Genomic DNA, 19,859 nt, shown 5'->3' with positions numbered 1-19,859 from the left:
TACACAATTCCTGGAAGCTGAAAATCTCCCAGTTCTTCCATGGCCTGCATACTCACCAGACATGTAACCCATTGAGCATGTGTGGGATGCTCTGGATCGACGTTTATGACAGTGTGTTCCAGTTCCCGCCAATATCCAGTTCGCACAGCCATTTAATAGGAGTCGGACAACATTCCACAGACCACACTCAACAGCTTGATCAACTCTATGCGAAGAAGATGTGTTGTGTGCTGCATGGTTTTCTGATCCACGCCCCTACCTGTTTTTTTAAGGTATCTGTGACCAACAGAAGCATATCTGTATTCCCAGTCATGTGAAATCCATAGATTAGGATTTCTAGGATTAGGATTTTTTTTTTAAATTGACTGATTTCCATATATGAACTCTAACTAAGTCAAATCTATGGAATTGTTGCATTTACATATATTTTTTTCAGTGTATATTAATGGCTTTACTTACCGGGAGCTGAAAGGATCTCAGTCTGAAGCTGTTCCACTTGTTGCTCAGGTTCTGGTGATGTAGAATAAGAAAAAAAAGAGTTTCTGAAGTCAACCTTTTACCAACTGATCTACAACAACCCATAACACTTTAATTGAACTATATGTCATAGAGCTGTTTTTACAGTGTGATAGCATGATATAATAGATGTTGTGTACAGTCATGAAAGGTGACTTTGGTGTATGTCACATGAAATAACACTCAAGTAACAATATACAAAAGTACCATGGTTAGCTTATCAGCTAGCTAACCAGGTAACATAATATGCATTTGCTTTCAAAAGCATGGCATGAGCTATCAGGACTGCTTAAAACAGCTGTTATTAAGCAAAAGACAGTCAACAATTGGCTACTTAGTTAGTTTTGTCAAAGTAGACCAGTCAGGTGCAAAGAGCCTCTATAAGCTTTCAGAAAACCTGGCAACAAGGACCACTCACCTGACCTCATGCAGCGTTTCAAGCACTGGGCTTCAGTCTCGAACCTATTGCCATTGCCTTCACAACCACCATACCAGAACTGGGTACAGATCCCATTCTTTCTGTCAAAGAACCACTTAGCCTGATGGTTTTTGCACGCCAATCCAGGGTCAAAGTCAAGAGAGCATGGGTCTGTGAGCTCGTTAGCTAGAACATGCAAAAACAAGACCAGTCACAAGAGGGGTAAGAGAGAGGAGAGAGGTATTAGTATGGTTATGATGAACATCACCCATCTAAAAGCATATTTGAGTTACTGTGAGCCAGTTGTCAGCCATCACTAAACAGTAAGTTAATTCATATGTAATTAAATTGTTAATGGCTAGAAGTGTTTGAAAAGTGAAAGCAGAACATTTGTTAGGAAATTAAATGTATCTCATTGCTGGTAAATGAAACTCGTGAAAATCAATTAGTAGGACTATTGCACATTACAGTGGTTGAATATCTGCAATTAATATTGTGAGTAGTTTTGAACAGTAAATTGTTCATTGTGAGTCGAGTGGAAAAGGTAGAAGTTGTACAGTAGCATAGGTTTCTATTGGTGAATTGTTGAGATGAAAGAATAATAGCCATATTCAATAAACTGCTCTTCCATTAACGATGTTGCTATCAGAGTTAATACATGTTAATGTTAGTACATTTTAGTCATTTATTAGGTCTGTGGCTGTGTGATCTCCGTGATATGCAGCGAAACCACCATATGTACCTAATCCTGTTGAGCCAACTCCACAAGTACCTCTCAGGTAATGCTGAGAAAGTACATGAATTGATCCACAGTCTTGGACTCAAGCGAACCTGTCAAAACCACGCTACGATAAAGTCCTTTCTGCTTTGCACATTACATAGTGCTAGTATAGCATGTTCCTATTGACAATCAGCACAATAGTTTTCAGCTGTGCTAACATAATTGCAAAAGGGTTTTCTAATGATCAATTAGCCTTTTAAAATTATAAACTTGGATTAGCTAACATAACGTGCCATTGGAACACAGGAGTGATGGTTGCTGATAATAGGCCTCTGTACCCCAATGTAGATATTACATAAATAATCATCAGTTTCCAGCAACAATAGTCATTTACAACATTAACAATGTCTACACTGTATTTCTGATCAGTTTGATGTTATTTTAATGGAGAATTTATTTTCTTTCAAAAACAAGGACATTTCTAAGTGACCCCAAACTTTTGAATGGTAGTGTATTTATATAATATATACAATGTATATCATATGACATGTACATAGATCATGAATATATACAGTATGTCTATAAATAAAACATCAGCAGTCACTATGACAACTATTGTAGATGACCTCACCTCTTAGCTATTACTACCTTATATTTCTACCATAAGGGAGCGCTTGCAGTGGCCTCACTCCAAGGCTCAACATGTGAGCAATAAATCTTCATCAATGAAGTTATTTTCCACAAGACATGTTAGACTTTGTAGGTTTTGTACTGAAAAATAGACTGCAGATATTGCAAGTTTACAGCTCTGAAGGTCCTGCAACCTACTTATTTTAAGACCGTTTTCGGTCTCTCACTGTAGAAGCTAAAGGCACTAAAATAATACTGAAGATATTGTCTGTCAGTGAACAGTTCTGTTGTTTATTAAGTAATATTCTCCTCTGGACTTCTTGGCTCCACACTGAGTATACAAAATATTAGGAACACCTGCTCTTTCCATGATATAGACTGACCAGGTGAAATCTATGATCCCTTATCGATGTCACCTGTCAATGACTACAACGCTCCTAGGTTTTTCATGCTCAACAGTTTTCCATGTGTATCGAGAATGGTCCACTACCCAAAGGACATCCAACCAACTTGGCATAACTGTGGAAAACATTGGAATCAACATGGGCCAGCATCCCTGTGGAACGCTTTCGACACCTTGTAGAGTCCATGCCCCGATGAATGGAGGCTGTTCGGAAGGCAAAAGGGGGTGCAACTCAATATTAGGAATGTGTTCCTAATGTTTTGTACATTCCGTGTATATTAAAAGCCCATTTGTTATTTTCTTTAAGGCCCACTCTGTGATATTTACAGACATATTTCATATTTTAAACTAATTATATATGAGTGGGCTTTTAACTTGAAAATAATGGAGCATCATGTGTGATAAAGCTTAATGTGCTTTGAAGAGTGATGCTGCTCCATACTGTTGGATTAATTGTAGTAACAACAATACTGCCAATTAAAATCCAAACACAATGAATTCTCATTAGAGACCATTAGATAGAAACAAAGGGGAAAGCTTCTCAAAAGTAGAGGCTGGCTCTTTTAGAGTTTGAATTGCAAGTTCCCATGGGACAAATCAATTATCCTCAATGCCTAATAAATCAGCTAACTGTTTAAAGAAATCCTGGTTTAAATTACGCCAACCATCTTTCTCGTTCGCTCACACACACACAAATACACACACGACAAGTGTCACTCACCAATCTCTGGTTTGTCCAGTGGTGTAGTGGCTATGATACCAGTCACCTCCATGGGAGCAGCGATCTTATGCTCTGCTGCTGCTTCTGTCCAATCAGACATTACATAATAATGGTCAGTGGATTCAGTTAAAACAATATTTATGGATGTTGTGTGGCTTTGTCTGCCAACAGGTGACTTGTTTTGTTTTGTCTTACATTACAAAAAGGTACAAATTCCAATGAAATATATGAACGCCAAAAAGATATTGACGAAACAGGAAAAGTCCCTTTAATCATTGCTTGGATGTTCCACAACAATAAACCAATAGTTATTTAATTATCATAATAACAATCATTTTGAAATCTTATTTTTCAGAATAATAAAGGCCTACTGTACAGTATACACATAACAATCGATCGCTCTGACGAAACTGTGATCATTGACTATGGATTTCAGGTTGACATCACCATTGCAGAGTAAAACAGGTAATCTAAGCACACCAGACAATCACTGTGGTGTGTTCATGGACTTACTGGTGGTAATAATGCCTTTGTGTGTGGCCGCAACATGGCCCTGGGCGGTGCGTGTGGTCACCACGGCGTGGTAGGTCTGGGCGCTCTCCAGGCCGCCTACAGTGAGCTCCGTGCCTGTCACATTCCTCCTCAGCACCAGTGTGTGGTCGCGCAGGCGCGTCACCACCACCTCGAAGTAGGCTATGAGCTTGGGGTCCGGGCTGGCCCAGCGCAGGGTCAGGCCACTGGAAGTGGTGTTGGCTACGTGCAACTCCTCTTGGTCTAGTGGTCAAACCGGGTGGTATTAACACACACGCAAAAATAACACACAAGCAGACAATAAAATCACAGTCAATAAACAAAAGACACATTGACAATTGATTAGTCTTTGATTAGTCTTTGAACCACCACAGGAAATGGGGATTGATTTATTGAACTGGATGTAAACCCTGCTATTTCATTTTATATTTCATGTCTTACCTTTGTGCTTTGGATGGACTGCCTGGTGATTTTCGTGGTGTTTTTGATGTTTCCTACACATAGAGTGGATAATTGACACAGAGTGGATAATTGACACAGAATATATAACATTCTACCAGTGGAGGCTCCTCAGAGGAGCAAGGGGAGGACCATCCTACTCAGTGAATTTCTGGAAAATGTAATATAATGAAACCTTAAAGTTATCCTTTTAAGATAAAACTATACGAAATATATGTTGCCAAATGCCTGATTAAAAGACACTGTTTTGAAATGAATGTCTACAGTAGTCCTCTCTAGGTTTCTTCCTAGGTTTTGGCCTTTCTAGGGAGTTTTTCCTAGCCACCGTGCTGCTACACCTGCATTGCTTGCTGTTTGGGGTTTTAGGCTGGGTTTCTGTACAGCACTTTGAGATATCAGCTGATGTACGAAGGGCTATATAAATACATTTGATTTGCTTTGATTTGAGTAGTCTCAACAGCACCCTCTAGGTTAGCACCATGTTGTACCCGGAGGACAGCTATTTTCCATCCTCTTCTGGCTACATTGACTTCAATACAAAACATATATTGCTCATGCTGCTCACCCCCTTCCACAGACCTATGGTAATTAGGACGACTTCCAGACGACATCCTCCAACCAATCAAAGCCTTTGCAGTATGAACTGACATGTTGTCCATCAGAGAGTGAACTTAGTACTATGTATGTGTGGTTTAGAAGCTTGGTGAGTTGGTGACATTGTTTGACAGATTGAGATTGAGAGTTGATTTTTGGGGGGATATTATTCAATTCAAATTAGGAGATGGAGGTAGATTATATATTGTTTTCTTAGTTTTAAAACTACATTTTTTTTTACTTTAGTAGCAAGCAGGTAGTTAGCTAGCTAGCTACCAGAGTGCAGTTTTCTCTGCCAGAATGCCTAGCTAACGCTAATGACAATGAAGTGGGTTTCTTATTGAAGAACCCCTTTCGTGCCCAGATCCATTTCAAGCTTCTGGAATAAACCTGCATCGATCATGTAATGGATGAAGGTTTGGATCTTCAAACTGCGCAACACAACAAGAAGGTCAGAAGAAACAGGGATACAGCATTTTGGGGCATGTAAGAGTTGGCCATTGTAAACAATGGCTCATTACAGGATGAAGCAAGGGGGCACAATAAGAGGGAAAGTTCTGCTAACAAGGGCAACGATAAGGAGCTTGCAAAGATAATTGCACATTACAATGCTTTACTTGGTGAACATACGGACATTTCTACAGTCTTCTCTGGATTTTCAAAATCAATTCAGAATGATTTGAAAGCTTCCCATGCATCAACTATTGAAAGTGGCAAATGGATGAGACCACAGACATCACCTGTCACTCACAGTTAGTTATCATCAAGTATGTGGATGATCAGGGCTTCATCCAGTTTGTTGGGCTACTTTCAAGTGTCAAGTGGGTGAAATGTGCAGTCTGTGTTTGACTTTGTTAATTCTTAAATGTCTGCGTTTAACTTCATGGAGAATCGTGTTGCCCAAACCTATGATGGCACTACTGCAATGGAATTAATCTTCTATTTGTATTTACTTCTAAGTTCCTCCTGTTCCCTGATTAAGAGGGCATGACCACTCCACTACCAGTGTCAACTCTTTGTGATGAACAGAAGTCATTCTCATATTCCCTCTCATCCACTAGCACATTGAATGTTTCCTTTCCAAGCCCTGTGAGTAGCCCTGTTATTTTTCTCTCATTACTGTACGTAGAGTCAATCACATAGACAAACACATTCACATTATTACACATCAATGCGAGACACTTCGGCGGATCATGCCTGTCTCTTGGTGAACCTGTCTGTCTGTCTGTCTGTATTTCCACACCTTGGGCAAATTCATGATTGCTGACATCATACACATCAATGATTTTACTCCTTGCTTGGACATACTCATTCTTAGCTCTTTTGTCTAACTGTGTAGTGTTATTGTTGTTTGTCTTCTCAGTCAAATCCTGTCCTGCCCTCAGTGGAAGAGTTGAGCTCTTCTCCAACACCGCCCATCCATGATGAGCCTGTCCTGCACTGAAGTCATGCCTCTGAACACCAACTCATGCCTCATACCCTCATTAAATCACCTCTGTGATCCCTTCCCAACACTGTAATGAGCCTTCTCATTCCCTTTCCCCATTATACTTTACTACAAATGTCTTTATTAAATTAGACCATTTTTGAAACATTGCTTTGTTGTCTCCGTGTGGTCCGCGCCTATGCCGTGGGTCTCCAGCCTCTGAATTCTACCAATACATAAACTATAGTGATTTACATGACAATCATGATGAGCAATGTCATAATATGATACAAATGTATCATGTAACATGATCTGAATACTCACTCTTGGCTGTGGTGTGATTTGGGGAAGGGGAACTTGGGGAATGGCTGGTCACTCTGGTACCAATGACAGTTTTTGGAGACTTCAGGGGACATGTAGAAAGCGTTCTCAACTGCAGACACAAGAGGAAAAGGACAATCTTCACCTATAGTGTCAACCTGACTAAAAGGCCCCTGCAACGTGTTTGTAAGTGGTCTCCACAATGTCAACCTGAACGACTGTCAATGTGTTAACAAGTATGTGCATTCAAACTAATTATTGAATTAGCTTTTTCTATGAAAAACCTGTTATCAGTGAATAAAAGGTGGACATTAGCAGGTACTCAAAATACGGCAACAGTGTGAAGTAAAGCACTTACTGCTGAGATACTTGGGCAGCAGTCGGCCAAAGTTCTGAATGTGCTTGTCGTAGAAGTGTGAGGTGCTGGTCAGCCTCTTGAAGAAGACGTCAGAGGGCTCACTGGCCATGCGCATCATCACGCGGGCATCCCCAGCACTAAGTTTCTCGCCGACGCCCAGGATGACCAAGAAATAGCCCTTGCACTTGGCATCGGTGGCCACGGCAACCAGCCGCTCCTCATCCTCCTCCACTGGGCCTGTCACAAACAATGTCAGCACCTTGAGGTCACGCTGGTGGGGCGCCCTTTCAAACACCTGCTCCACCGTGTGCTCGATGGCTGCCGCCAGCGCCCGCCCACCCTCCAGTTGGGGCGTTTTGTCCAGGAGGAAGTTGCGGATGTCTTGGGCCGAGCGATGGTCGGTCAGACCCACGTCCACGCGGATCGGAGAGCCGCTGCTGTTGCGCAGGAACTCGTAGGGTGCCTGCTGGATCACAGCCACACGGGCGTGGTGGATGGATGCCATAGGGTCTGACGAGACTTCAAGTTGCTCTACAATGTGAGCAACATAGCGTTTAATCTCGGTGAAGACAGTGGGGTAGGTGGTCTCGGAGCTGTCCATGACGAAGGCCATGTCAATGTCCACGTCGGTGGTGGAGGACCTCCTGTCTCTCGACTGCTGAGGGGGGACGTAGTCACACATTTGGTCTGGAGCACAGGAGTCTGGAGAATAAATGAACACAGAAATTGTCTCAAGCGTTTTGACTTGTTATGGTTTTCATTATGTTTTACTGGATTTGTTTGGAAAGCTATTTTCGTTTTGTATGTAACTGTGAATGGCACCAAGAGGCAATGTGCATCCAATAAGCTTACAATAGAATAACTATGATCAGAAAGAAAGAGTGGAAAAATCAGTTACACCATCATAAATAAATAAAAAATGTAGAACACAAGAACGCACAATGTCTTTGGTGTTGAATATAAATATAAATAACAATTCAATGCAGCATTTGTGTGAAGTCAATCTCTGAAGATATGAGAAAAGCTCTTACCCAGGCAGATGTGGCAGCTCATGACCTTTTGGATAGCCGAGTTGTACTGTGCACTTCCGGGATTAGGCAGTACGATCACCTGACCCAGTGCTGACCCAGTGTTGTTCATCTGACACACAGGGAGGAAGCAATGACAATTCAAAAACATGGCCAGGTCAGCTGCCAATACGACAGCTCTGTAAATTCATTTTTAAGTGTTGTACACTGCTTTCAGGTACCAGAGCAATAGCTACATTCCAATATCTATACTTCCACATTGCATGCCAACACTTTCTTCTAAATATTATGGTAGTGTAGATAATGGAGCAAAGCCAAAATTATTCCCTACTTTGTGTTATGGTATCAGAGCAAAACTTTACCCTATGGAAGAGGGGTTTATTTCGGCATCCTTTACATTACCTTCAGGGCTCTGGTAAGCTGGCCATCCTCTTTGTTGACCAGAAACACCGAGGCGATGCCGGAGTCATAGAGACGGAGGGCCGCGGCGCTGACTGCCCGCTGATCCTTCACTGGCCCGTTGACAAAGAATATGGCCACCTTCCTCATGAGGAAGCCGCTGCGCACCCTCTTGAAGGTGTTCTGCGCCAGGAAGTTCATGGCCGTCTCCAGGCTGCGCTGTTTGCGCGTCTGTAATGCCTGCAAGCCTTCCACGCGCTGCACCAGGGAGCGGCGCTTCAGCGCATCGGCAAAGCGGATCTCGGTGGTCACCTCGTTGTTGTAGAGGGTGAGGGCCACGCGGGCACCGCGTGGGCAATTGCTCTCGGAGATGGTGATGTTGCCGACCAGGCGGAGCACGGCGTCACGCATGTTGTTGAAGGCAGGCCGACCCACGCCGTCTGAGGCATCCAGGGCGAAGGCTAGCTCAGTGGGGTAGAGAGGGCACTCCTGTTGACCATAGCAGCAAGCTGAGAATAAAAGAAAAAAGAAAAACAAGTTTAGGGGCATTCGTACTCATATGTCAATAAATGTTGACGTTTTGGGGCTAGGGAGGGAGGTCGGTTATGCAGTGTGTATCTGAGGTGGTTTTACACGACATACGGTTGTGGGTGCCCCTACCGCCCCTTCTAGTGCCAATTAATACATTAAATATGGTATATTACATGGTGATCAGTGTAAGCATTTTGTACTTACGACAGTTGTCTCTGATTTTCTTCACAAGGTCACATTGCTAAGGATAAAACAGACAATTTCAAACCGATGTTAAGACATTGTACAGTATATATTCCACACATGTAAACTTTGGTCAATTTTCCTAAACAAAATGTCTTCTGTCTGATAAATGGATTCCTACCACAACGCCAGGTCCTCTCGGTCCTTTCTGGCCCTGTGGGAAGACAAACAGCAGAGTTGAACAGATGGACACAGCTGGAAGGAGACAAAGCACTAGGCTACTTTCTCAGGCCTGGCACCGCTCCAGATAACAACACCATTATTTGTGTCCATTATATAAACAGTGAACAGTTTGTAATGACGTTATATACAATACATATACTACTTGGCAAACCTCCAAAGACTGTGAATGTTACAAAATTACGTATGGAGATTTTATAATGTGGCATTATGTGGGAGGTCAAGATATTTAATTTTCTGGGTAAATATTGATAGCCTCTTCCTAGAGCTGAATTAAACTGCTAGCAATGTCTTAGACTATAAAGTCATGACTATGAATATCTATACAGTTATGGATTATTATGCAGGACCAAGGAGAGAATATAAGGTTTATAAAGTGTTGTGAACACATGCGGCTGGTTTCCTGGATCCAGATTAAGCCGGGACTAAAACGCAGTATAAGTGGAGAATCTCAATTGGACGTGCTTTTTAGTCCAGGACCATGATTAAATATGGGTCTGAGAAAGGGACCCACTGTAAAAGTCAGTACTTACATAAGGCCCGGGGTATCCAACCTCTCCCTTTTGACCCGGAGTACCGATTTCACCTGAAACACCCTAGAAAAAGCAATACAACAGCATTAAAAGTCAGATTTAAAAAGTTGTATGATTTCATTCCAAATGTATGCATCAATTTACCCATACTGTATGGTACACTCTACCTTGATATTTTTACATTTCTATTTGGCAATTTAGCAGACACTCTTAGCCAGAGTTACTTACAGTCAGTGCATTCAACTCAGTTAGGTAAAACAAACACATACCACAGTGGTTGTTTTAGTTATGTTATCAGTTAAGAAACACCCATTGCACACAGCACCCCTCATCCCAGTCTCCCACCCCAGCTAAAGCACTCACCCTCTGGCCACGGTTTCCTATGGGTCCTGGTCCGCCATTGTTTCCTCCATCACCTGCCGCCCCCTGCATGGTGACAGAAACAGCAGTGTGGGAACTGTCACATGGAACAATAAGAGAGACACCCATCTGAATTTGACCAATATGAAATTGGTGATGTTGAAAATTGGTGATTTTGAAAATGTTATATTTCCACCTGAGATCATTTGAATGAAACAGTGCGCTTCATTTCAGCAATCCTTGAATTGAACTTAGTAAGCTGTGACGGTGATGATGTACTTGACATTACCTTTGGTCCTGGGAATCCTGGGAAGCCCTCATCACCCTGTAAGGAAGACATTTGTCAGTTCATTTGAGCATGGGTTGATAATGGCAATTTAACATCATGCAAGCTCGTTATAACATCGAACATTGATGTATTGGTTGAATTTGTTGGATATTAGTGATTGCATTAATTATGTAGGTGCAGATTGGACTAGTACAGATGAATATGAGGGACAAACAGACATATTGATTATTTACCTTTCTTCCTTTGGGCCCTGCGATACCAAATCCATCTCGACCATCTTCGCCCTGTAAGAAGAGAATACTGAGTTTACCGCAAAGCGAATGACCCAATCTTAGTTAACAGTACCATGTGTGCTAAACAATGAACAATGTCACTATGTACAGCTGACCGGGGTTCAAATAGTATTAAAAACCTTTCAAATACTTTAGCTGTGCTTGATTGAGCTTGCCTGGCACAAAGGAACGGTCCAATGGTATGGTTCCAAAAGTTCAAACCCCACCCATCTGGCACTCCAGGCAGACACAAGCAAACACTCAATCTATTTGAAAGCTGTGAAATACTATTTGAACCCAGGTCTAATGTACAGACTGAGATATTAGTTGAGAAGTAGAACTGTATGCACGGATCTAAACGGATCATTCCAGTACCAGGACACTATGCACTAGTACCGTGTACTAAGTCACTGCATTGGGACAGATCATGTATGAGGCTAATGAAATGAGACAGAACGTACGAGCACTTCAGCAAAATGATACCAGTTAAGAGATTAAAGACACATGCTCCAGGTTCTAAGAAGTGAGAGGAGTTCAGAGACAGACATAAATCTTGCTGCTCTTTGAACTGGCCGTGATAATGATGTCCATATTGCCATCAGAAAGCCCAAGAGACTGGAGCATGTCTAAAGTTGACTACTTGCACATTCCCTCTCATGGATTTAACACTGGGCCGTGACCAGGTTAACAAAACCAAAGCATGGATTTCTGTCTTACCTAGTCCATAGACTGCTTACAGTGTAAATAAACCAATATATACATTTGTAATTTGGGTGAACTATCCCTTGAACATTGATGGACACTCCCTACAACCAATGTTTATTCTTACTTACACTATGCTCAAATCTGTAGTGGGGAGTGTGCAAGTGTACACTTCACACTGTCACAAGCCTGGGCTCATATTAACAAAATGTCATAGGGCTACAATAGAAACAATTAATCTCAGAAATGTATCCACTAAATAGGATAAGAATGGGAAAAGATGATTCGAACTCCAATAACATACTGTAAATTATGATGTATTGCATGTGTATAGTCTACGATCTGATTAATAGTCATTCTGTTTGTTAATCTTCCCTAGGTGTCAATTGCGTTTAGCTAACAGAATGTGATGTAATGACTTACAGGCTCACCACGAGGTCCCAGAGGTCCCACGATGCCTTTTGGTCCGGGCTCTCCTGGCTCACCCTATAATGCAGATATACAAGGAATGAGAAGCAGAGAGAGGGAAAGAGAGAGAAAGAGAGAGAGAGAGCACACTTCGAAAAAAACATTCCTTCTGAGTCGCGCAGAGATTTCCTCCAGATTTAATTGCATTCACCCCCGTTACTTGAAGTAAATGTGACACAGGGCCTGGAAGTTTTGTTAGGGATCATTCTGTGTAGACTCTAATAGGCCGTGTATGTGTGTCCAGTAACGGGAGAGTGGGAGGCTTAGGCCATTGTGAATATACTGTAACCTAAACAAGGCTGGGATGACTGTGAAGCATAGGCTAGACTAGAGCGTTGCCAATGATGATCAGTTCTGTACCTTGCGACCCAGAGCTCCTCTCCTGCCCTTGTCTCCGGGGGTTCCCTGGGCTCCTCCTGGACCCTGGAATAAAACAAACAAATCAGAGAAAATCTTCTCACCATTGACACCATGGCACTGTCAGGTTACAGAGATGCTGAAGCAACGCGTGTTGTCGTATGTCATGATTACAAAGCAGATTCACTCCTACAGACCCTACATGTGAAATGTGCTCTTAACAGTGTCAGCATTTTTTTCCTGTATGTCAGCTGGGAGGCACATGCATTCATTTTGTCTGCGTTTCCTACAGAACATGTGTTACTTCTTTCCAACCGCACATTGCTTGTGTTTACTGTGATTCCCAATTAGATGCCTTTTCATCAAGTTATATGGCGCTGTGCAGTACATCTCAAAGTCCAAACTTAAATGTCAACAAACAAATAAACGTCTAATATCAAAGAGGACACGAAACCCTATGGTAATTCATCAGTCTGTGGCACAAACAATTAGGTTAAAGATGAATGATTAGATAGATCTACTATAACCAAAGTTTTAGGGGTTAATATTGGCACTGTTCCTTTGAGAAGCCTACATATGGTTCAATCTTCTGTTGTTGAGAATTTTTACATTCATAATTTCCACTTTAAAATGTCAGACTTAATTTGCCCTAACGACAAATGTTTCAACCCCCACAAAAAATGTCCATTAATGATAATCCACATAATAATTCACATTTCCTGTTGCTAAAGGATTATTTTTCTGCTGTAGCAAACTGACTCAAATTAAGATCCTACATCTATCTGTATGTCTTGATACAAAGAAGAGACTGAGGTCTTAACATGCTGCAGAACCTTCAATATCAGAAGTGTGCCACATTTAAAATGGCGCTGGTAGTTCACTTACCCTTGGTCCAGGGTTCCCGTCCTCACCTCTGGTTCCAGGTGCACCGATTGGTCCAGCTTGGCCCTGAATAGGACAAAGCATCACAAACACACGTCTACATCAGAGACAGGTCTCCTGTAGAATCAAAGTGACCAATAGATTTGGTGGATAAAAAATTGTGTTTAGTTACAGAGTGAGTGTGATTTGAATCTGAAGTTCAACTGCCTGTTGGACTTAGTTCAGCCCCTTAGCTTCAGTATAAACATGGCTACTATGAAAGCCCATGTAATGACTGATACCAATAAAAGTGTAATGACAGTAATGGATTTTTTGGCAAGGGACGATAAACATGCACAACGCAAACTACACAATGTTCTGTCAACAAGTCTAGAAACACAGTGTATGGAGGCACTTACTCTGGATCCTCCAATACCAGGCTCTCCCTGCACACCATCGCCTCCGGGTTTGCCAGGGTTTCCCTATGACACAGGAGAAACCCATGTCTCGGTTAAATACGATATGTGATTAGACCTCAGTAAACATGATCAGTTTATTGAGATTAGATTAATTGAGTTTACTGTAGATAATTGAGTAGCGTATTTAAAGGACAGTCGCTAGCTAGATATGCTAAGTTTGATCATAGAAAGTAATGGAGAGGGGGATGCTATGTCTGCTAATTATGGTGGCCCCACACTATAGTACATGTATGTGTATTATTGTGGTGTCGGGTTCACCTAGGGGTCATGATAAGGGTTGTACCAAAATGTTTGATGTATTAGAATAATTGATTATACTTATGTTGTATTAAGGGTTATAAAACCCCTCTCTCCTTACATTTATAGGGTCCTAGACTACAGATTAACAATACATATACATTGAGGTTTTAATATTTTTCCACAGTTGTTTTCTAATTCTCTCTCTCTGCCTCATTATAAAGAGGTCCCTCTGAGAAATGTGTGACTGTGAAGAAGGAGCTCTGCAGGGGAGTGAAAGAGATAAGACTAGTCAAACATTCCACAATAAATCAACTTTGGGGAGTGGACGTTTACTGCTAAGTTTTTAGATAGCACTAAAAGCCATTGTTTATATAGCTTGGTAGGCAGGGTTTTGTTCTCAGGAGTAAAAAGGTAGTGACCACCAGGCTAGACTGAGGGTTTAATAAAACAACTGGAGACCTTTTGTTTGATGCAGAACTTACTCTTAAGCATGCGTGCTATGTTCCTGATTGTCAACTTCTGTCTGCAATTGCATTAATAAAGGTTTTTGAATGATTTAATTAAAGATCTTGTCATAATGCTAATTTCACCAATGAGCCAATAATGATTGACAAGGACGAAAGGAACGAACCCTAACAGTGGCCATGATTTAAGTCTGATGACTGCATGGGAAGTGCTGTCAATGTGCACATGGCAATGGGTCATTGGGTGTGGAATGGCTGGTTACCCTGATATCAGGCACAGTAATGTAGCCTGGTTATGCAACATTAGGCCTGCTAATGCAAGGCATCAAGACTGGGTATGTTCAGAGGTAAGGTTCAGGGTTCACTTACAGCTTGTCCAGGTGGGCCTCTTCTACCATCAGAACCCTAATACAATCCAAACAGGGAATAAATACATTATACAGACACAGTTATTACTGAGTTCCCTCATAATGTGGTGGTGCATAGATAAGTGAACTATTCGGTAGAAAGAAATATTAAGCCAAATATCAGATAACACCGTTTTTAGTAATAGAGAAGAAGAGAGAGAGTAGTCATACCGTCCTGCCTGGTTCACCGGGGCCTCCCTTCTTACCATCCTCCCCTGGCTCTCCCTGGGATTCAAGACAAAGTACATCAATGACAATAACAGGAAGTGACACCAGTGAAAGAAACAGAGTGATGGCTTAAACAGGAAAGGAGGTGTGAAGATGCTCACTCCTACTCACTGTGCAATTGCAAATCAGCACACAAAACATTAAGAATAGAAGGTTACTTTATGGTTAATTTCCTATACAAACACTGTAATCCCCACAGGCAGTTAACACACTAGCTTGGTGAGAGGAAGACATTACCACTGGGCCGACATCGCCTGGGTCTCCTTTAGGTCCAGCCACATTGTTATCTTGACCTGTGGTTCCCTAGCAAACAGAAAGCAAATGGAATCAGATTCAGAATCAGTTTGGCTGTTAATGATGTAGTACAAAATACTTTGTTGACAAATTTGGTTGGTTTCTCTGTTATATCTACCATATGAATCCCAATGATTGGGATTCCTGCTATCATTATAAGGTAACACCAACTGAAGACTGAACCAGTATCAGTTTTCCCATCCCTGGCCCTGAACTAAATCATTCTGTAATGAAAACAAGCACTGATCTGTTGAGCAAGGCACTTAAACCTAATTGCTCCTGTAAATCGCTTAAATTACTGAAATGTAAAATGTAATCTGGGAATAAGGCTGTACTGTATTTCAGATGTTAACAAATACTTACAGGATCTCCTCTGATTCCTGTATCCCCGATGTCTCCTGCATGTCCTTTAGTTCCTTTGGGTCCCTGAACACAGAAACAAACATTTGTGAGTGGTAAGCACATCAGAATAATTCAAATGAATGAATGCATGGAAAAGTAGCCAGAAATGGATGTTTATGAGGTTGCAATGACCACATGAGGACTCACCCTTCTCCCAGGGTGCCCTCTGTCTCCTGGGGGTCCAGCGACTCCACTCTTGCCCTGGTGGAAAGCAATATATCAGTCAGCCACACATTCAAGAGTGGTCTAAAAGTCAATCATAAGTCATTATATTTGCCTTTACTACTGTGGGTCTGTCTTGTAAGCGTAAGCATTCAAAGCTAGATTTACTGTACATTTTGCTTTGTAAAGTCGTGGATTAAAAAAGGGAGGATTTCAAAAGCACTTCTGACATGAGGCCAATATGTCAAAAGCTGTAACTGTTCACGTAAAGTTCTGTATGACCTTCTAACTTTAGGATACATTTTCAGCAAATGCCATAGAAAAACAAATCTTATTGCAAAATAAATTATGTTTTTCTTACCTCTTCTCCGTTTATGCCATCCAGGCCGATCTCTCCATATTCCCCCTGACAGAAGACAAGGGTTATTGAGGGTAATGCGCATCACTAACATTTTAACAAGCTATTATGTGATCAATATATTATCTATTATCAGGTGGAGTAAAGTATTGATTTTTATATTTTTTTTAAACTCACCTTTTCTCCAGAGTATCCACGACCACCCTGATCAATTGAGAAAAAGGAGATACATTCTTACATATTTTATGCAAAAAGATATTACATTCTGTTATGATTTCACATCAGCTAACCTTTTGATTGATACAGTAGTGCTAAGTGGGTACTTACCTTGATGCCCCTCTGTCCAGGACAGCCCTGGAAACCTTGCGTTCCATTGACACCAGGAGGACCTCTGTCTCCCTGTCACAGGATGAGAGGAGAGAGAGAGATGTCCTGTTACACAACATTTACACTATATTGAATAGCATTGAGGTTGATGATGGTTGCCGTTCATCACCCTAAGGTGCTACACATTGGTGGTGAAATGTGTAGCAATGTGTTACAGCACTTTGAGCCCCGGAAAGGCTCTATATACTGTAAATCCAACTATTATTATTTTTAAACTTCAGAGCAGGTACATAGTGTGGCCTGAGGGTACAGTCTTACTAAAGAAGACAGGAAGAAAGCTGAACAGATATTTGTGAGGTTAAAGTTGTTTCAGATATGAACAGAAATCTGACTTACGGGTCCTCCCTCATCTCCGGGATGTCCTGCTCCGCCTGCTCCACCTGGGCTGCCCTGCAAGATAAGAAGCGTATTATGCATACATTTGCACTGTATAACTAACTCATCACAATAGTCTTTCACAAGGCATTTATATTTCCCAAGACATGTTTACACACTTAAGTACACTCTTAGAAAAAAAGGTACATTTAAAACCAATAAGGGTTCTTCTGCTGTCCCAATTGGAGAACCCTTTGAAGAACTATTTTTGGTTCCAGGTAGAACCCTTTTGGGTTGAATGTAGAACCCTTTCCACAGAGGGTTCTACATGGAACTCAAAAGAGTTCAACCTGGAACCAAAAATAGTTATCCTATGGGGTCAGCTGAAGAACCCTTTTGGAACCCTTTTTCCTAAGATTGTGTATTAGTATACCGTAGTTAAGTTCAAGTAATAATAACAAAGCACATTAGTAACCTTGGATCCTCCAAGTCCGACTGCTCCTCGGTCTCCCCTTGTGCCGGTGCATTTACATGGCACTGCACAGCACTCCCTCTCAGCAATGTTGTCCTGTAAATTGGAATGAATATAAAGTTGGAATTTAAGATGGGACAAAACATTTTCTGTGTACAGCCAAAATTGGTTGATTATCCACTCAATCCAAAACTGCATATCTGTGACTTGACTACGACTTCAAGTATCTTCCTAATGTTCAACGTGGTCATACTGTACAGTAGATTAGTCCTTAGACTTTCTCCAGGTTCATTCCTAAAAGCATGTGTGTGGCACAGTTGGGTTACATGGCTGAGTTGGACTGTATGGTACAGGTACAAGTACGAGAACCGTTTCTGTAGTGAGTGACAGTGACAGCACTCACCAGTTCCTCCAGAAGCTCGTAGTCCAGGTCCATGACATTGACTCGGAGGGGTCTGGTGTACCTGAAGCCTCGGCCAAACTCCAGCAGCACAGCCTCCTCAAACCTGGGTACCCGCTCCAGACCCACCAGGATGAAGCTGTTCACACCTAACATGGCACAAAACACATATTTAATTATCTTTGTCCAGGGTCTTTCTCAGTAGTTTCAACAGCCATAGCAATCCAATAATCCAGCCATAAGACGTATCCTCACCTGAAATCTTAAGTTCCTCAACTCCTCTCTTCATTTCGTTATACTGGCCATCCAGACCGTCAGTCAGATGGATCACAACCTGTGCGTGGTTGGGGGGGGGGCAATCATACAATTTAATTTTACTAATAGTGAATGGCATTTATTTCAATAAGTTTGCTTCACTCTCAAGTCGAACTTAACCAAAAAAGATAAATGACAGACTTCAATCTACACTACTCACACTGTTCCCTGTGTGTGAAGATATTAATTATATTTATTAAAAAAAGAGACAGGCAGACACACCTTGACTGCGTCTGCGGCTCGGCTTTTGAACCTCGAACCGTATGCGGAAATGGTCTTGGCATTGAGGACATAGGGGCCGCGATTGCGCAGGGCCCGGAATGCCTCAAACAGCATGTCGGCGTTGTCCGTGAACTCCAGGTGGACAGGTTCCGAGGCGCTATCCATGGCCAGGATGCCCACCTGGATCGAGGGGATCTGTCCCGATGAGCAACTGATGCCCGTCATCTTGGTGATTCTCTGGAGGATGGCACCCATCTTGGACTCCAGGATCCTCTGGGCCTGGAAGATGTTCTGCGAGGACACGTCGAAGCCCACCAACACCTCCAGACTGCAGGCTGAAAGAGAGAGAGAGAGAGAGAAGATACGGGGAGGTTGATTGGTGGTTGGTGTTTGGAGCTTCTCTGTACTATGTCTTGTAATGTAGATGTTTACCAGATGTTTACAATCCATATGCGGTCTGCTATTACCTGAGTCATTCTAAAGCATAGGCATTTTTTTAATCAATGTTCTATATGAAAGTAAAGGATGTAAGTAAAACAAGCATGAGGAATTGACATAGATCTGCCAAGATATGTCCTCCTGACACCAACACTAGGGGAAAGATAGGGTCAAATATCTGTGATCCTCACCTTTTGAGGGTTCCTGGCTCACGCCAGTGCACAGCTTGATTCCCTTCACCTCGTCGTCTAATGTTTCCAAGATCTGCTCGTTGAGCTCAGAGAGCTCCATGAACGTGCTCGCCCTGGCCACCGTGGAGGCCTCGCTTGCCAGGTTGTTCAACTCGTCCTCAATGTCGCCCACGCCAACGGCGTAGATACGGACACCGGTGGCCTTCAACCCCAGAGCGGCAGTCTTGCCATCGTCGGATGACTTTCCGCCAGTGACGATCATCAGGATCTGGGGGATGCCCTCATCCTTCCTGCTGCCTTTATCTTTGATGAAGTGGTTCTCCTGCACGTGGCGAATGGCAGCGCCCGTGTTGATCCTGCGGCCACCCTTGTACTCTGTGCGACTAAGGGCGCTGATGATGTCATCCTTGGTCTTGTAGGTGTTGAGGTAGAAGACGTCGGTGACGTCAGTGGCATAGTGGGCCAGGCCAATCTGCAGGTTGTCACGCTCGGTGAAGAAGAGGTCTACAAGGTTCAGGATAAACTCCATCACTTCCTTGAAGTTGTCCTTGCCAAGGTTGATGGAGCCATCCACCAAGAACACGATGTCAGCAGCCTTGGCTTTCGGGAGTCCTGAAGCTGAGAGAAAACAGAGAGAGAGAGTGACGGAGAGGGATAGAGTGAAAGAGAGGTGCCATGTTGAATCCTATTCACAGCAGTTATTTGGCTATTATTCAATATTTATCAGTACATTTATTTTACAGAATAAGGCGAGAATGCATTCT

The 19,859-nt window shown here is 42.3% G+C and overlaps 1 protein-coding gene across 4 annotated transcripts in view; it reads right to left on the bottom strand.

The window, feature by feature from the left end:
• The window catches only part of LOC112225082 (collagen alpha-3(VI) chain), a 94,495-nt gene that overhangs the window by 5,313 nt on the left and 69,323 nt on the right, over nucleotides 1-19,859 (bottom strand). For all 4 annotated transcript variants that reach the window (XM_024388697.2, XM_024388696.2, XM_024388701.2 and 1 more), the window contains 33 exons: nucleotides 19,096-19,713; nucleotides 18,467-18,801; nucleotides 18,185-18,263; nucleotides 17,933-18,078; nucleotides 17,533-17,625; nucleotides 17,079-17,132; nucleotides 16,683-16,754; nucleotides 16,533-16,559; nucleotides 16,359-16,403; nucleotides 15,983-16,036; nucleotides 15,797-15,859; nucleotides 15,377-15,442; nucleotides 15,083-15,136; nucleotides 14,874-14,909; nucleotides 13,741-13,803; nucleotides 13,346-13,408; nucleotides 12,464-12,526; nucleotides 12,059-12,121; nucleotides 10,895-10,945; nucleotides 10,662-10,697; nucleotides 10,376-10,438; nucleotides 10,013-10,075; nucleotides 9,421-9,453; nucleotides 9,261-9,297; nucleotides 8,529-9,034; nucleotides 8,130-8,238; nucleotides 7,099-7,800; nucleotides 6,744-6,852; nucleotides 4,382-4,434; nucleotides 3,923-4,183; nucleotides 3,410-3,493; nucleotides 935-1,120; nucleotides 460-510 (listed from right to left, as the gene is read on the bottom strand). In XM_024388697.2, the coding sequence (XP_024244465.1) occupies nucleotides 460-510; nucleotides 935-1,120; nucleotides 3,410-3,493; nucleotides 3,923-4,183; nucleotides 4,382-4,434; nucleotides 6,744-6,852; nucleotides 7,099-7,800; nucleotides 8,130-8,238; nucleotides 8,529-9,034; nucleotides 9,261-9,297; nucleotides 9,421-9,453; nucleotides 10,013-10,075; nucleotides 10,376-10,438; nucleotides 10,662-10,697; nucleotides 10,895-10,945; nucleotides 12,059-12,121; nucleotides 12,464-12,526; nucleotides 13,346-13,408; nucleotides 13,741-13,803; nucleotides 14,874-14,909; nucleotides 15,083-15,136; nucleotides 15,377-15,442; nucleotides 15,797-15,859; nucleotides 15,983-16,036; nucleotides 16,359-16,403; nucleotides 16,533-16,559; nucleotides 16,683-16,754; nucleotides 17,079-17,132; nucleotides 17,533-17,625; nucleotides 17,933-18,078; nucleotides 18,185-18,263; nucleotides 18,467-18,801; nucleotides 19,096-19,713 (4,338 nt within the window). The remainder of the gene's footprint in view (nucleotides 1-459; nucleotides 511-934; nucleotides 1,121-3,409; nucleotides 3,494-3,922; nucleotides 4,184-4,381; nucleotides 4,435-6,743; nucleotides 6,853-7,098; nucleotides 7,801-8,129; nucleotides 8,239-8,528; nucleotides 9,035-9,260; nucleotides 9,298-9,420; nucleotides 9,454-10,012; nucleotides 10,076-10,375; nucleotides 10,439-10,661; nucleotides 10,698-10,894; nucleotides 10,946-12,058; nucleotides 12,122-12,463; nucleotides 12,527-13,345; nucleotides 13,409-13,740; nucleotides 13,804-14,873; nucleotides 14,910-15,082; nucleotides 15,137-15,376; nucleotides 15,443-15,796; nucleotides 15,860-15,982; nucleotides 16,037-16,358; nucleotides 16,404-16,532; nucleotides 16,560-16,682; nucleotides 16,755-17,078; nucleotides 17,133-17,532; nucleotides 17,626-17,932; nucleotides 18,079-18,184; nucleotides 18,264-18,466; nucleotides 18,802-19,095; nucleotides 19,714-19,859) is intronic.

Source organism: Oncorhynchus tshawytscha, linkage group LG26 (assembly GCF_018296145.1).
Source record: "Oncorhynchus tshawytscha isolate Ot180627B linkage group LG26, Otsh_v2.0, whole genome shotgun sequence".
NCBI classification, from domain to species: domain Eukaryota; kingdom Metazoa; phylum Chordata; class Actinopteri; order Salmoniformes; family Salmonidae; genus Oncorhynchus; species Oncorhynchus tshawytscha.
The sequence above is the reverse complement of the archived record's forward strand: the minus strand, read 5'-3'. Positions and strand labels throughout refer to the sequence as shown.